The sequence below is a fragment of the Meleagris gallopavo genome, chromosome 1 (assembly GCF_905368555.1).
Source record: "Meleagris gallopavo chromosome 1, MGAL_WU_HG_1.1, whole genome shotgun sequence".
NCBI classification, from domain to species: Eukaryota; Metazoa; Chordata; class Aves; order Galliformes; family Phasianidae; genus Meleagris; species Meleagris gallopavo.
The window spans coordinates 191,673,119-191,690,544 of record NC_139404.1 but is presented as its reverse complement, the minus strand read 5'-3'; the positions used below and the strand labels follow the sequence as shown (position 1 = coordinate 191,690,544).

General features: G+C 44.9%; 1 protein-coding gene across 3 annotated transcripts in view; it reads left to right on the top strand.

The window, feature by feature from the left end:
• UVRAG (UV radiation resistance associated) overlaps nt 1–13,099 on the top strand; it is an 80,861-nt gene extending 67,762 nt beyond the window's left edge. For all 3 annotated transcript variants that reach the window (XM_085216506.1, XM_085216505.1, XM_085216504.1), the window contains one exon: nt 9,266–13,099. In XM_085216506.1, the coding sequence (XP_085072632.1) occupies nt 9,266–9,965 (700 nt within the window). In that variant the 3' untranslated portion in view covers nt 9,966–13,099. The remainder of the gene's footprint in view (nt 1–9,265) is intronic.
• The last annotated feature ends 4,327 nt before the right edge of the window (nt 13,100–17,426 follow it).

The window sequence follows — 17,426 nt, the reverse complement described above, 5'->3', positions numbered from 1 at the left end:
ACCTTAAAACAATTTTGTCCTGCCTTCCCATCTTCACTCTTTGGATGCCCGAATCCCACCCAAACATAGCATTGTGCAGTTTTAGGAGCCCTCAGTTAATGATTCACCTCTGCCCCAATGTTGTGGGGGTGGTGGATGTTCCCTTGTGTCATTGCCTTGCTCTTTGCAGATATTCCAGGTGCAAGGTGTCGAAAACATCATCCTGTGTGAGGTAACCCCACCAGGGTTTGCTGCCAGATCATTTGGTGCTGCCCTGGTGATGGAGATGGACTCAACACTGCTTCAGCTGATTGGAGAAATAATCCCTTTTGTCACAGTTAATGCTAAATTAGGGTGGAAGAGTTGCTCCTAATGGGATAATAAACTATTAAGCACTAATAGGCAAACATTAATAACTTGGAGCTGGTTTGTGTCTTCTGGGAGAATCTCAAAACCCAAAAATCTGATTTGAAATGACACCACTGTGACACTGGCTGATCTTTAAAAGTGAGTTAAAGCTTTCTAGGGCTGCTGCTATTGTATCTGAATGCCCTGAAGCACTGAACAAACCCTGCTGGTGTATACCAGCATCTTCTCACTACTGAAACTTCAAAAGAGTTTTGCTTTTTCAGAGACTATGATTGCTGCCTTCTAGTAGACTGAGTCTATCTTTGTTCCTCCAAAACACAGAACGTGGGAAGGAGAACAGTTATAAAGGCAGCTTGTGATCACACGGCCTTTAATACTAAAAGGCAAGGGGGAAAAAAAAAGAACTTTTCATTGCTGCTCCAGTTGAAAATGATAGGAGCAGGCTTTGGATGGAGTTATGTGCCTTGCAGTAATGTAGCTCAGTATCAGACCCCTGGAACAAGAATTCTGCTTTTAGTAACAGCCACTAAAGTCCTATGGGACATCACTGTACCAGAGCACTTTCCAGCCCTTATTTCTGTGCTGCACTTTGCTTTTATCTCTCCTTCAGCCCTTGCGTAGAAATGCTGATCAAAGTGAGCAAAGCTGTTTGGCAAATCGTTTGACTGGGAGGATAATCTTGGCAAAGGGAAACAAATCCGGGAGGAGGAGAAGGATCATCTTTGAGCAGAGCAGTACAAGTGTTGCCTGATGGAAGTCCAGCTCAGCCAGCAAATAAACCTTGAGAAGAGGAAGCTGTTGTTCTCGTGCAGTTCCACATTCTCAGTAGTTTTAACTACAGCTGAAAAGATTCTCCCTTCTTTTCTTATCCCGAGGTGCAGGAAGAAAAGCTTCAATCATCAGGCAAATATTGCTGTCAGTTTATGTGAGGTATCCATCACTGTGATGTCAAAACCCAAAGATGATGCGTGGTCACCTAAATCAGAAGGGCTAAAATATACCCAAACTGTGGCTTCTGTAGTGCCTGAACCTCACGTGCAGACTGGGATGGGTGCAGGTGGCCCTGGAATAAGCAGAGATGTGAGGGCTCTGGGTCACAAGGTGTACATCTCTGCTCTTCCCTTCTGGTGTGCATTAGCTTTGAAGAGCTGATAGTGTCAGCTTTAAGGGTTTGTTGGAGGATTTGCCTTCGTGCTGCCAGGTTTTTTTTCCTGTTAGGCGATACGCAGTCATTAGCAAGACAAAACACATTTTTGGGCTGGATAATATTTCAAAACATGCAGGAATATGAAGCACAGTTCTCCGGGAATATCACATTCCCTCCTTGCCCCCACATGAACGTCTATGCCTCATTTCCTTCTCACCTCCACGACTTGCATGCATAGTTGTTCTTTTTTAACTTTTTCTTAAGGCTAATGACTCTAAACAAGGCTCCTTAGTGCTTCCTAATAATATGAATGGAAATGAGCCTTTACAGGGAGCCTGGCTCAAGGGGGAAAACTGTCGAGACTTCCATAGCCAGGCATGAAGTTGAGCACATGCGTAGCAAAGCACAGATGCCCACTGTCTTGTGAATAATATCTGCTTACATATATTTAAGCAAGCAGAAAGGCCACCAGCTGTTAAAATGAAGATTGGAAGGGATTTTTCGTTTTCAGGATACAGCAGGTGAGTAATCTGATGCTCTGTGCTGCAGACAGCAGTCGGCAAAGTATTTCCAGGCTATCCTTCATCTGTGGGATGAGAGCAGGAGCATGTGAGGTAGTGATGAGTTTTTCTTGTTCACACGTTCATTTACACTGACTGGTTTGGTTTTTTTGTTGTTCAGTTGCTGGTCTTCAGTTTCCTTTGTTATCACTTTAGATAGCTTTTGCTGAACTGCTGTCAAATCACAGTCACGCTGGTAAACACCAACGCTTACATTGCACTTAGTTTATCTTTGAAGAGGACCTACTCATAGTTTTTACTTTTCTCTAGAGTCATCTGTGTTTCTCTGCAGCCTGGAATTGAATCCAAGAGATAATCAGGGTAACCAAAATCTGTAGTTATTTAATTCAGGCTTAGCCTCACTCTCTGAGAAGGATCTGTTTAGATCTGAGTACAGAATAGTTTTGTTACTCCTGCAGATGTGGGGATGATGTTTAATTTTTGGTTTTTTACAACTTTGGTTGTAAAACCAATTAGCCCATTATTTCAGACTTCTATCAGATCAAATTTGGCAGCTTTCTATAGATTCTCTGCTCCAGACTCTGATGAACTGCATAGTTCTGCCTGCAGCCTTTTGTATATCTGCAGGGCTGGATGAGATTTAATTGCATTGCTGCTGGATCCCTTTGCCTGTTGAGACTTGTCATGCTTGAGAAACTAAAACACTTAAATGATGAATACATGTTTTCACATCGCAACTTGCATGATTTATTGCATCAAGCTTGCAGGTCTGCAAGCTCTGCTTCACTCTTCGTATCTCCTGGCACCTATATTCTGATGTATTTACTTTTCTCTTCCTGTACCCAACTGCACAGTATTACTGTATTATATATAGATGGAGCCAGGACAGATCTGCTGCTTGTGCACGTGCTGTTACAGAGGCTACACAACAGCAAAGCCTTACTTTCCTGCTATCAGATTTAGATGACGTCTCACTTTCTTAAGGCGAAAGATGACGAGCTGAAGTTTTGTTTGATTTACATTGTCCCAGTTGTGTTCTCCAAAATCTTTGTTTCCTTTTGGGAACACTGCTCCGTATTTCAGATTTCTCAAGCATGGGATCTTGCTGGCTTCCAGAAAAGCAGCTCATTTTTAAGACCAGCATTTGTTGATGCATAAGGGCCCTATGCACTTTTTCTCTATCTGAAAGTGTGCAGTTCATTCCAGCTTTTGAGACACTGAATCTTTACAAGTAGACTGCTTACTAGACATCTACACTGGACTTTGTTTTATTCCTTTCTGCATGTTCACCTTTATCTTTCACAAGTCAGCCTGACTTCTGAGGAACGGTATCTGTATTAAGAGCAAATAAAGCAGCACTCTGCAAACTCCAGCAGTGCGGTGAGAAGACTTTTCCTAGTGAAGAAATGAAACAACAGGGTTAGCTAATGTGGGCAAGTGCATGTGCTCCTTTAGAAATCCCTGCCTGCAGTCAGGGAGGTGTCCTTTGGAGCCCTTATATAAAAGCTATATTCAAAAACACTTGCACACCAAAGCCTTCCAGTACTTGAAGGGAGTGGATAAACAGGAGGGGAACGGCTGTTTTAAGGGTGGGTGGTGATAGGACAAGGGGAATGGTTTTAAAGTGATCCAGGGGAGGTTTAGGTTGGATATGAGGAGGAAGTTTTTCATGCAGAGGGTGGTGAGGCAGTGGAACAGGTTGCCCAAGGAGGCTGTGGATGCCCCATCCCTGCAGGCATTCAAGGCCAGGCTGGATGTGGCTCTGGGCAGCCTGGGCTGCTGGTTGGCGACCTGCACACAGCAGGGGGTTGGAACTGGGTGAGCACTGTGCTCCTTTGCAACCCAGGCCATTCTATCATTACATTTGAATTTCAGAGGTATGCCTTGGTTCATATTCTGCTGGATTCAACAGGAGGCCAACGCATAACATTACAGCAGAGGAAACTCTGGTAGCTTAATTTATGAAGATTTTTTTTATTTCAAAAGCACGCGTCAGAATTCCTTAGCTGCCAAAAGGCACAGTTTCACCTCAGCTTCGTACTGGCAGCCTCCCTTAGCATCCCTGTCACCACTGTGTGTTACTTACCCAGTAATCTCAGAGAAGGTGAGAAGCTATTATTGCTTTGTAGCACGGTTGACATGATATTGGCCCAGGGCTGTGCTTGGAGCTTCAGACATTTCACATGGCTGTAAACCAACTTAAACACCTTCATTTAGCCTCCTCGCTGCCATGAGCTCATAGTTTGCAACACACACACGCACAAAAAAAAAGATCAAATGGTGTTATTTTTTTTTAAAGTATTCTCATACCAAAGAGCTGTAGCTGTGGATTTTGGCTTTGGGCCCGACAATCAAGATTTAGTATTTTGACCAGCTGTGATCCAGTAATGTTCCTCAGAGGAAACGTTTTGCAGGGAGGAAAAGATGCATATTTGAGCCTGCAAATTGTGTTCTGTCTCATAATGCTTTACAGTTTCTCTGTGCCCTTTGCAGACGGATTAAATAATAGCAGCTGAATCTGACCAAAGAAACTCTTTATCAAAACCACAAAGGGATTCCACTCGTAATCTGTTCTCTAGGAAAAATAACTCCAGAAGTGGCTGTCCACTATTTCAGTCAGTGTGCCATAGGTGTTTGCAGTGTGGAGTTCACATCTTGCACCACAGGTCTGAAGAGTAAAAATGAGTATTCTGGGGGAGAAAACAGAATATCTTGTAGATTTTCTGCCACTGAAACTTGTAGCTGAAGTTAGAGTCTGTATAAATTGATGCTCTAGATTTGGATGCAATTGAAGCACTGAAATCAGTGGTGATGTAATTCTCTTATCTACGATAGCCAATAAATCAGAATTTCTCTTCCATTTTTGTTTTTAATTTGGAAATTCTACTTCCTAAGAGCAATTTGACCTACTCCTCTGTGTCACTCGTCCCAGTCTGATCCAACCGGATGACTAAACACCATTAAGACCCAATGACAGTTCATCAGGCCAGGTTTTCCTACTCCACCAGTTGCAGGCTGTTCCTTTTGGGCAGGTGTCCACATCTGTTTGCTGTCCCAGAAGATCAAGCAGGTCATTGTGTCAGGAAGCTGAACGAGCTCACCCCTAGTGATTCAGGTCAGGGCTGTACCTCAGGGCTGCACTCCTGCATGCTCAACTTGTTTGGCTAGTAAGGATACCTTGCACTCTCTACAGTTTATGGGCAATTGGATGTTAATTTTCTATGTGAAGTGCTTTTTCTTATTAATTCCATGAGCTGTGAAGCTGATAAAGCACCTCTTTCTCATGGCTTTGCCTTGATGCAGTGCTGTGAGTTTTGGTAACTATACAGACATTGCTCAAGGGAAATATGAGTAGAATAGAATTCCTCTGTCAGCTGCTTGTTTTCGTAGAGATTAATAGTAACCTCGTACATCTGAGCTCTGTGCTTCTTTGGAAACAGTATTTCTGATCTGAAACCGTGGTTTGACTTCACATTCTCACCTGGGGGAAGGTGAGAGAGCAGGAGAAGATCCCTTGGCTTGACTGTAGCTAAGAACTGTAGTTTTTATTTCACTTACTGCAGTATGATGATGAATCACATAGTTACAAAATGGCTTGGGTTGGAAGGGACCTCAAAGATAATCCAGTTCCAACCCCCTGCTGTGGGGCAGGGCTGCCAACCACTAAATCAGTCACTAGATCAGGCTGCCCATGGCCCCATCCACCGTGACCTTGAGCACCTCCAGGGATGGGGAGCATCCACAATCCACAGCTTTTGGGTACAGAGACCCATTCATTCTAAACTGGTTGCTCAGTTGGTGGCCAAGAAGAGGCATCCAAAGAGGAGGATGGTCCCCTTCATCACCGGGGGCTCACAGTATGGTGTTGCTCACCTTTCTCTCCACTGCCTGCACTGTTATTTTTTTTCCACCAGTGGTTGTGGAAAGAGGGTAGGCAATGAACTCTTGGATGGCTGATCTCCAAAGGCCTTCGTGTGTATTTATTTTTATCTGAATGCCGTAAGCTAATATTTGATAGGCAGTTAAGCCATTCTGTTGACCTCATTCCTGCTCTCTCAGCTTTAGGCTGTTATCCCTGTATTTATTCCTGACTGAAGCTAAGCCCATCCCGTTCATATTTGTTGGCAGTGAGGAATAGTTTCAGCAATCTGCCTGCATATGTGTCCAGTAGATTAAAACCCAATCTTACAGACTGAAGTAGGGCCCATTTAACCGTATGTAGTTTAGGGAGCCTGGCTGCAAGTGCTTTTTGTTTTAATCCATTAGTTTGAACGCTTGTGTGATAAATGAAGATGATTCCTGCCATACTGCCCTTACGTACTCTGCTAAAGAACTGGGAGGTTATTTTGTAAATGAGGGAGATCAGCTCTGCATTGCTGCTGTGTTTAGGCTGTTAGATCACTTAGTGTAGATCATTCTGCCAGTTCGACTTACTAAGAGATTTTTTTTCTTTGGCTGCTGTACTGAAGAGGTATTGTTCAGATATGCATAACATGTTAACTTGAATGGCCTTGTCATAACAAGCACTTTAAAAACTCTTCTGGTCCTGCAAGCTAATTAATGTCTCACCCTTTTGACTGCATCTACAAAACAGTTTGGCTGTATTTCTTTTTAGGAGGAGCTCCAGTTTACATGCCCACCGGAACAATTTGTAAAGCTGCTTCTCTCGAGCTAATTAGACATTACAGTTGTTCACGTTCGTTGTACTCAGGCACTTACATCTCTGCTGTTTCTTCACCTTCATAGCAAACATACTGTTGTACCTAAGTTGGACTGATCAGCTCTTACTGAAGGTAATTTGGGGCTTGCCAGTTAGTCTTGTGCCAAGCTCTCTGCACGGATTCTTTGTCCTTCAAAGAGTCTAAGCACATGCAGCAAGATTTGCTCCAAACACGCCTGTTGAGTCCACTGTGCTTTTTTTGTGTCTTCTCTGGACCCTTTTCTGACTGCTTGCATTTCAGGCAGGAGCTTTTATCGCTGAAATATTGTGCAAAGAGTAGATTGCTTTATGACTATTTTGAGAAATACTTATCTGTGCTTAAATTCACAACGTAATGCACAGCTTGAAATTCTTCCAGGGTTAGATTTTGATCTCCTGCATGCCTTCCCCGGGGCTGTAGATAGTCAAATAAGATTCAGAAAAATGGCAGAACTTCCTGTGAGCCTTTCTTGGCATTCTCCCTAAATCAAGAAATAAGAAGCCCTTCCATCAAGCCTTTCCTTCGCTATGTAAAGGATGCAAGATCTTATGCTGCAGCTTTTCCACCTAGCTTAGAGCTGTTCCTTCTGAAGCCTCCTGGTGGGTGTGGACCCAAGCTTTCAGCAGAACAATGAGCAAGGCATATCCAAACCTTTGCAGCATTGAAGCTCTTGCTCTGTCAGGTTCCTCTGTGTACCTCGCAAGGCTTGTGACAGCTTTGGGCTCCTCTTAGCATCCAGGCTGGACCCCGCTCATGCTTTGGGCTCAGTTTTGTAAAGATTCAGCAAGCCTGGACGAAACGTGAAAAAAGCAAAGTCTTGAGATAAACAGAATCTAATGAAGTAAGTCATATCAAATAAATCCTCATTTATTGTCTGATTCGAGGCTGGAAGGTTCAAGCTGGAGGAAGGAGAGGGGAGAGCAGACCATCCCTAACATACATCTGCAGTGCACATTGCCTAAACAGAGTTTTCAATTGTCCTGACTCAGATTTTTGTCACATTGCATCATTTTGAAAATAAACGGTTGATTGTACGGGGGTTGGCTGAAGTATTTAAAATCCAGGTGTGAAAGCCTCTAGTCAATAAGGGACTATGGGATAACCTCTGAGGCTGCATACACCGCGCCTGAGAGCATCTGTGGCACACGCTGCTTTCTTTGTCACCTCCACTGAGAACGCTCCAAACCTTTGCAAGGAGAGCTTTGAATGCTCTTTGGTGTGCCATAAAGGGCTCAAACAGCGGTTGAAATCTAAGGAGAAAGTTGCTGGCTTTGCTGCTGGCTGCATGCGTGGTGCCTATCGCTCTGCTCCACTGTCTGCAACTGTAAATTCCAGCAAGCAGATTTTGCTTAAGGTGACCGGGGTTGTTGAAGGAGAGAAGCAAGCCCAAGACGTGCGTTAAGGGGCAGCCTGGGAGGAAGCGAGATGGGAGAGGAAATGGAGGAGCAGCAGAACTGCACACTGCCTTCCCATGGGGATGCTTGTTTTTCACGCAGGGACCTGTGGCAACCTTGCTTATCCTATTTACAAAAGGGAGAAACCAAAAATACCACGGAAAAGGATCCACGCTGGGGGCTGTTCATAGCTGCTGTTACAAGATTTCTCCCTGCAAGACAAATCCCAAAATGCATCGGGCCTTGAATAGGAGGAGGGTTTAAGTGGAGCTGATGAATTTGACTCGTACTGACAGCAGCCGAGTCTTGGTTGTATATTCAGGGGATCAGAAATAACCGTGTTTAAAAGAAACTGGGAGGAAAACGAGCTGGTTGCTTGAGTTAAGGTAGGGCATACTATTTGCATATAGGATGGCGATTGTATTTGGACAAGGATTAAACCTATGAAGGAAAATTCCTGTAACGCCCCAGATGATGTAAAGCGGACGTTCCAAATTATAGACCCTGAGACGGTGTAAGTGGAACTGTATTAACAGTCAAATTGAACTTGTAAATTAAGCTCGATTATTCCACGTTCCACAAGAAACCGATGTTGACACTTGTCCAAAAAGGTTTGGAACGATTGGCACGGCGAAGCAAAAGATCTGGCAAAATTAATCATCTGCAAATAGCAAAGTTAGCGTGGCTTTCCTTTGTGCAGCTGTCAGTAAAGTCCACTGCTGGAAGAAGTCTCTCGTAGAGGATTCAGCCCTTATTACTTGCTTTTGAAGAGTTTATGATGGCCCAGCACAGGCCATAAATACATAAATACGCGGTCAACAGTAATAATTCATAAAGCGCAGCCTGGTCCTATAAAATGGTGTTAACAGTCCGAATTAACGTAACGTGGTGGTTTCTTGGGTGATTGACTCTTCAAATCGTGGAGTTTCGTAAATGTTCCCCGCACGATCTTTCAGTAAAGCTGTCCTCTGGGGTGTCTTCTGCAGTTCATATGGCGTTAAACACTTGTGGGCTTTTTAGCACTTTAGGATACAAGTGGTTGGCCAGACAGAGCTCGGAGTTGTGATAAAATAATTGCTTCAGCCTTTGGTGAAACATCTGTATTGCTCGTGAGCGTGCCTGACAGCTGTGATTTATCCTTTCCTTCTTTTATAGTGATCGACACCATACATCCAGTGCAATTCCCGTTCCAAAGAGGCAGAGCTCTAGCTTCGGCAGATTGGATGTTGGCTTTTCCAGTGGGCTTCCTTCTCCAGATAAAGGACTCCGAAAACGAGCTAGCACGGGAAACGAGAGACTGCAGTACAAAACTCCTCCTCCTAGTTACAACTCTGCTTTAACGCAGCCTGTAGCCATTGCAGCCCATGTGGGAGGATTAGATAAAAAGCCCGGATCCATATCTTCTTCCCTCGACACCTCCATGGACTCCTCAAAAGGAAATAAGAAAGGAGAGGACTTGTGTGGCAGTTTAAACGGAGAAAACGGGAGCCTAACCGATACCCAAGACCAGCAGGAGTCTTTCCTAGGACATACTAGTGCAATAAATGGGGCGTTGCTGCCCGGTGAGTGTTCCAGCACCATAAGCAGCGAGCAGCCTTGTGAGCTTCGGCCCTCGCTCGGCCCCGTCCTTTGCTGCACTGTGGAGCAAGCAGAGGAAATAATGGGGATGGAAGCGACAGGGTTCAGCACGGGAGATCAGCTAGAAGACTTTAACTCCATCCCGGTGGAGCACGCCGTGGCAGTGGAGTGTGATGAACAGGTCCTGGGGGAGTTTGAGGAGTTCTCTCGGAGGATCTATGCACTGAATGAAAACATGTCCAGCTTCCGCAGGCCGCGCAAAAGTTCGGACAAGTGAGCTGGGACAGGGATTTGATAGCGGACACTGGGGTGAAATCAGCGATCTGGAATAGAGATACAATTGCACTTATTCTTTATATTAATTATATATATATATATATATATATATATATAAAGCTAAAGCTATTCCAATGGTGTTAGGACAAACAGACTTGTTACTGAGCACGATAACACAGGATCATGGTATATTCACAGCCCAGGTAAATTCTGATTCTGCTTCCAGTCCTCTTGTGTCTGGTATTTATAATCTGTTGGGTTTTGTGGGTTTTTTTTAGGCGGTGGAGTCCATTTGTAAGCGCTTTCCTGGAAAAAAAAAAACTTCAAGTGCTGATCTGGCCCTCCTACGTGTATTTGTTTTCTTAATTATTATTTAGAATTAAACTTATTTTAATCTTATCAGAAGGAAAAAAAAAAAAAAGAAGTTAATTTAAAAATACGATTGTGATCAGAGCTCTTCATGTCTCGCATGTACTCCTGTGCTTCCTTGAGCAATGCAGTCGGTGGGACAGAGATGCCAGGAATTAGCCATAGTCAGACAGCTTTCTCTTGGCTGCACTGTGCTGTTGTGGAAGTTTGCACTGATGGGCCTTCAGCTGGTGGTGTGCACTTGCCAGAGAGAGAGCACCTGAGGTTTCCCTGTGCCTGATTCATCATGTTTCCTCCTTTCCTCCACTCTCAGTCTTCCTTCTGGTAGAGCCCGTGAGGACCCAATCACCTCTAAGGTTTGTTAGAAAAATCTCGTGTCTCATTCTCCATTTAACTTCATTATCTCCAAGCTAATCAGCAGAAACCTAACGAGCGTACGGTGTGAGTGGGGTTCACCCAACATGCTCAGTGCTTGGAATTAGGCAAACTTGTGGAATCACTCTGCCCTCCTGTAGAAGGGAGGCACTTGGCATAATTCATTAATATCCCTTTAGCTGGACCATCCGTGTGTTAAGGAAGAGCCTTCTGGCTTTGGTTGGAGCTTTGTTGTGGGGCTGCTCACCCCTGGCACATGTGTTTGGCTAACTAATGGGAAAGCCATTAGGAGCCCATTTTGTGATTCCTGCTATTATTTGAGTTTGGATTCCATTGCTCTTGCTTTCTATATTGCATGACCAAGAATTCAGGCTTGGTCACGAGCTCTCAAATATAAAATACAGCTTCATCATGCCTGGCTTTTTTGTTTTCCTCCTGGTCCGTGCATTTTTTTGAACCAATGACCTACTCTCTCTCCTAACATCACCATAAGGCTAGTCTAAATTAACTTCTTAAAATGTGGGTGTGTATAATCTCAACTATCTGTTGTCAAAGCAAGATGTGTACACGAGAACCAATATACACAATAGCACCATTCTAGAATATTCATTTCCCAGGTAACACTTTAATGACTGTATTAAAACTGTATTCACATTTCTTCTCTTAGCTTTAACAGTTGTGTCTACCACTGAGTTGTTGGACTGGGTTGTGCCTACCATGAACTGTTGGATTGGGCTGTGCCTACCATGAATTGTTGGTTTGGGCTGTGCCTACCATGGATTGTTGGATTGGGCTGTGCCTACCATGAACTGTTGGATTGGGCTGTGCCTACCATTGAGTTGTTGGATTGGGTTGTGCCTACCATGAACTGTTGGATTGGGTTGTGCCTACCATGAATTGTTGGATTGGGTTGTGCCTACCACTGAGTTGTTGGTTTGGGTTGTGCCTGCCATGAGTTGTTGGATTAGGCTCTGCCTACCATGAATTGTTGGATTGTGTTGTGCCTACCACTGAGTTGTTGGATTGAGCCTTTCTGCTGAATCATTTCTTTGGTCTGTCTCAGCAAGGTGGAAGCACTCAGAAGCAGAGACCGCGTTTTTGTAATGCATTGTTGCAAACTCAGGCATGAATTTGGACACATCCATGAGTATCTTCTCCCCTGAATAAACTCTTCTGTTGAAACCTTGTGGAAAACATCCATAAAGGCTTAACGCACTGCCATCATCTTTGAGAAGGAATAAGTAGGGAATTCTCACTGTACTTTGGTGCACTGAGAGCCGGAATTGAATCCCCAAAGCCAACACAGCGCGTTCTTACTGAGGTGGGCAGAAGATCCTCTAATTGTTCCTTGCTAACTTCTGTTAGCAGTTCAATTTTAGCCAAAATTCAGTACTGTTGAGTCAGTTGGGCACACCGAAGGGTGAAATCCGGCACAGTTGAAGCAGTACAGAGTGGATTGTGGTCACACTAGTTGTCTTTTATCACGATGACAGTAGTTTGTGTATGATGGTGACTTTTCAGAGCAACCCAAAGAGTAGTTGTGAAGTCGCAGTGTTCCGTAGGCAAACACAGAGCGTCTCAGAGCAATTAGGCGACGTGTAATTAGGTTTGTAGAGCATCAGTGGGACTTCAGATTTTGTTTGTTAGTTGCACATTTTCTCAGGTGGCACCCAACCAAATGAAGCTTATTTTTCTCGCGTTGCTGTTCCCGTTGGAGCCCTGGAATTGTTAGTGTGTCAAATACAACGGTTGATTTCTGCATCTATGTCACATAGCTTCTCTGGGCTTTCTATGGATGTATCTTTCATAGACCTTGAATTGCTCCCAGGCTTATTTGCCATTTTTACCACTTTTATATAGAGGGTGTGAAGGGGGGGACAACATTGTAGGGCTAATTAAGGCATCGGCCAACATCTTTGCTATGGAGGATGGGAGGATTGTACAGACTGCAGCTTCTTTTTGTGATTTTATTTTCTTCCCCGGTAAATGACTTTGAAAATGGCATAGTGGGAGGGAAACAAAGAGCAAGTTGGAAGGTGAGAAGATATATCACAGTGTGCTTTAAACTGTCAGGAGCCTTTCAGTTCCTGCACAGCTGTGACACTGTTAAATGCCTGTGAATGTCTTCAAGTGGAGAAAACATTTCATTGCAATCTTATCCCCCTCACTAGGAACTCCTAAGATTTTTTTGAGAATATTAGTTTTGGAAGATCATATCCCACTCTATTTTTATAGCGAGCACAACAGCATTGGCTTCTCCTTGCTTGACCAGGTATTTAAAACAAACCAATACAAAGTATCCCATAGTCAGTGACACATTAAAACTATCTTGGTAATTGCGGGAAAGCTCATCTGTATTTATAAAATAAAACTGATTAGTATCACTCAGAAGTTGTGTGTCTGCTCTTAATGGCTCCTTTGTGTTTGCTTTCTTTACAAGCCCGAGTTGAACCAGCATGTCCTCCCCGGCCCCCCAGATCCTGCAGCGTGCAGTTCATCAAGCCCTTATTGATCCAAACGCGAATGTTTGAGCGAGGAGGTTTACTAGAAGAGCTGGCTGCCTCGTTGGCTCTGTTTCACACAAGGTGGTACTGCTGTTGTTATTCATACTCCATCCAAAAAGATGGCACGCAGCTGGAAAAACAGCTCCGGCCACCGGTGGGGCTGGGAGACAGCTGGCTTTGGGGAGCTCTACTTGGGGATGGTGGAAGGGCTGTGCTGCCTCACCGGGGAGGCATGGCTGCTCATCCAGCACCTCTTGTGATCCCAGCTGATCAGCAACGTGCGTCTGCCTAAAAATGTTGTCTTCCCATTGAGCAGGAGACTGCTGCACGAGCATCGGGGGGACCGTCCATGATGCGAGGTTGCTGTGGGAACGCTGCAACGAGAAGAGCTAACGGAACTCCAGGCTTTGTCAGTGCAACAGGTTTTGTGTTGATTTTCCTTATTTTTAAATCATTTTCTCCCACCCAATCTGTCTGTCATCAGAGAGCAGATTGCCAAGACGCCAACTTGTATGATCCTGGAGCTGAAGTGGGAAGATACAGGAGAGAAATTTTACCTCAAGCTGTTTTGTGACATTGAACAGCTTTATTGAAATGTTCTTGCATTAAAGTGAATAATTGGCCCACGTATGGAAAGGGTTTGTATTGAAACATGCTGATAGAGGTGCTGCTGGAGAGGGCAGACTTGTTCTAGGCAAACCTTGGGCTCTTCCTACCACAATTTGCCACTTTCCAAATGGACAAAGGTGGGTGGAGAGCACCTCCTACCCTAGTCCTTCTGTCCCCAGGTGAGGAAGGGCTGTAGGTTGGCAGTAAACCACCTTTTGAGAGGTTTCATTGCTGGTTAGTTTGCTATCAGCTTGTTTCGTGTATGGTATAAAATGATTGCAATTTTTTTCTTTAAGGGATTAGTTGTCAGATGTCAGCTCTGTTGTAGAAGGAATTTGTTCTGCATGTATTGCATCGACTCACCTGGGCTTAATCTGTTGGACTCTGTTCAGTCTAACTTTGATAGGTTACCTCTTAAAAGTTGTTTTGTTAAAACCTCATTTCACTTTCTGCTCTGGGTATCATTCCTTGACGGCAGTACCAGGTCCAGCCTGGGTTGTCTTTGTTTTAACATGAAAACAAGATCTATTTCTGGCTTACACTGGCTTTATTGAATAGAACCAAACCACTGCCCAGCAAAAAATCCAACACAAAATAAACGAAAATTACTTTCTGGTACTTAGGTATTACAAAGGACCCATTGACACAGCTCTGTTGAGCCAAAACCTGGCTGGAGGAACCCTGTGTGGGCTGGCACTGCTTTCCCCACTCCTGTAAGCAGACGCTTTCTGCCTCTGTGCAGGGGAAATTCTCTCCCAAAACTGCGAGTGGAGGAGAATGTAAGCTGTGTTTTTGGCTTTGCCTGGACAGCCCAGTGGCTCTCGTGGGAAGGGAAGGATGTTTTGTGCCCCAGCTGCAGAGCAGCACTCCTCAGCCCGATGCTGCGTGCCTGTATTGATTGCCTGCTCTACCCGAAACGAGCTCAGCCTGTTTCTTTAGGCAAAGCTAACTGTAGTTTCCTTGGCTGGGGAGAGGTGAGATGGGGAATAAATCTAACACTTGCTCTAATTATTGTTTTTTTGGCCTTTTGGCTGCAGTGCTGGCTTTCCGTCAGGTCCACCTGCCAGCAGTGGGCCATGCTATGCGTGCGGGGCCGGAGGCTGTGTCAGAGGGGTTGGTGCTGTTAGCTCACTGCCAGCAAGGCCTTCATCCCGCTGAGCCAGAGGGAGAACACTCTCAATATCGGTGAAAGCTGATGACTTAACAGCTTTTCAGTATCTGAAGGGGGGCTGTGAGAAAGGGGAACAGACTCTTCAGTGGGGTCTGTTGTGATAGGATGAGGGGAAATGGTTTCAAACTAAAGGAGGAGGGATTTAGACTGGGTGTAAGGAAAAAGTGTTTATGATCAGGGTGGTGAGGTGCTGGCAGAGGTTGCCCAGAGAGGTGGTGGTACCCATCCCTGGAAACATCCAGGGTGAGGAGGAAGGGGCTCTGAGCATCTGATGGAGCTGTGTGTGTGTCCCTGTGCACTGCAGGGCTGTTGAGCCAGCTGGCTTTAAAGGTCCCTTCCAAATCAAACTGTTCTGTGATTCTGACTTTGGAGGATGGTGCTTGAAAGGTGAGCTGACATCAGCTTGCTCAAGCCACCCTTGTCTAATGTCTAATATTGTGTTTTTTTGCATCTGTGTGTAAAAAAAAAAAAGTATATATATACTTGCAGGCTAAGTTCCATGGTTTTAGGTGTTAATATGAAATCATGGACAACTCGTGGGCAGCTCCTCCTGAAGTGGCATAGCACATTACGGTTGGCAGGAACAGCTGCCTAAAAATCTCATATAGGATGTAATCAGGCAGTCAGTTAATTAAGTTACATCTGCATGAAAAACCATTAAGCTTGAACATGCAATTGGTGTGGATGGAAAACCTGTCAGGTTGGTGTGTTGAATTTTACACAAGGTGCTGGCGTTGGACCCAGGGCTGGGCAGCAGGAGAAGGAATCCAGCTGGTGAGAAGAATTCTCTCTTCATCTTCCTCCCTTCCTATGGAAAGTCACAGCATGGTGCAACACTCAGAGTTTAATCCCAGCTCTGCCTTTCAGCTTGTGTGTCTCCATTGGCTTCTCCATTTGGGAAGGGATGTCCCTCCAGTTGGCTTTGTTGCCTGGAGTCCCCAGCATTTCTATTTCCAGCTGGGACTGAAATGTGCTGCAAGCATCAGGCTTTTCAGAAGAAAATCTTGTTTTCTTGCAGGGTATTTCCTAATGGAGGAATCGTAGGGCCGTTAAGGTTGGAAAAGACCTCCAAGATCATCAAGTCCAACCAGCAACCCATCAACCCATCACCACCCCACCTTCCCTTTCCTTGGTGAGGCTCAGAAATGTCTCTGCCCCTTCTTTCCAGCTCTCGCTCCTCTGGTCTTGCTTTCAGGAGACTGCTTCCAGGCTCTGGTCCCAAATCAGAGCCCTGGCTGAGTTGAGGTTGTCGTCTGTGGTTTTGTCTGACACAACGAGCACTGCTTGGAGCGTGGCTGCTGGCTGTGGAGATTATGTTCTCATATTAATCTTCTTCTCCCCGCGAAATTATGGCAATAGTGAAATTTTGCTGCAACCTGATAATGTCCTCCGTGCTGTAATTGGAGACGGGAGTGCCCTGGTAGAAAGAGGAACCTTATGCATGTCCATTTTCTGTGCTTTTTGTGGTGTGTGCTACGTGGGACCGAGAGGGAACAGTTCTTCAAGGGAAGATGGCAGATGTTCTGATAACATCTCAGTGCTGTGATTATCTCACTTCTTCCTTCCTTTCACAAACATTTAAACCTACGCTAGAAGCTGTGGCAAGAAACCAAGTTCATCTCTGTCTCACCACTCCACTGTCTTGATGCCTGGTCTAAAGGGCGACGAGGCCTCTCCCATTTCCCCTGCCAGCACCACTGGTGTGGAGCAGGTGTTTATTGCATACATGCAACACAACTCATTGCAATCCCCGTGGCTGCTTAGAAACAGACACACCAGGCTATTTCTCTACCCAGATTTCTGCAAAACCACAAGCTTTCAGCAAGTTTTCAGCTTATACTGCCAAAACCACAGGCTTGGTGCTCGAGCAAAAGAGATACGGTGGTCACGAAGAGCTGCTAATAACGTGCGTAAGGCAGCTGCTGGAGGAGGTGTGACGAGCTTCCTGGGCATGGTTTGGTGGGCAGTATTGGTAGGTGGATGGTTGGACAAGGTGATCTTAGAGGTCTTTTCCAACCTTAATTAGTCTGTGCTTCAAGATCACCACGTGAAGAGAGAGCAGGAGGCACTGAGCTGCTTGGCTTCACAGGTCTTCCATCCAGAGGGTGCTTAATGTCCACGCAGTGTTGTCCACGTTTCCACTTCTCACTTGCATTTGCCAGAATTGTGCGAGTCTCAGGCTGGGGTGAGTTTTTAGTTCTTGTTTAACATGTTATGCTACGTGGGCCAGAAGTTTCACCTAGATTTTTCAGTGTATTATTTGCAACTTAACTGCAGTAATTAAGAAGAGTGTAGAAATCCTTTCTAGCACAGCAAATGGCAAAGAAAGAAGCGAGGAGAGTTTGGAGCACTGACTCAAACAGCCAGAAACTCCTCTTTACAGCCACAGCATCTCAGTGTTAAACTCCCAGTTGCCTTTGAGCACATTCCTACT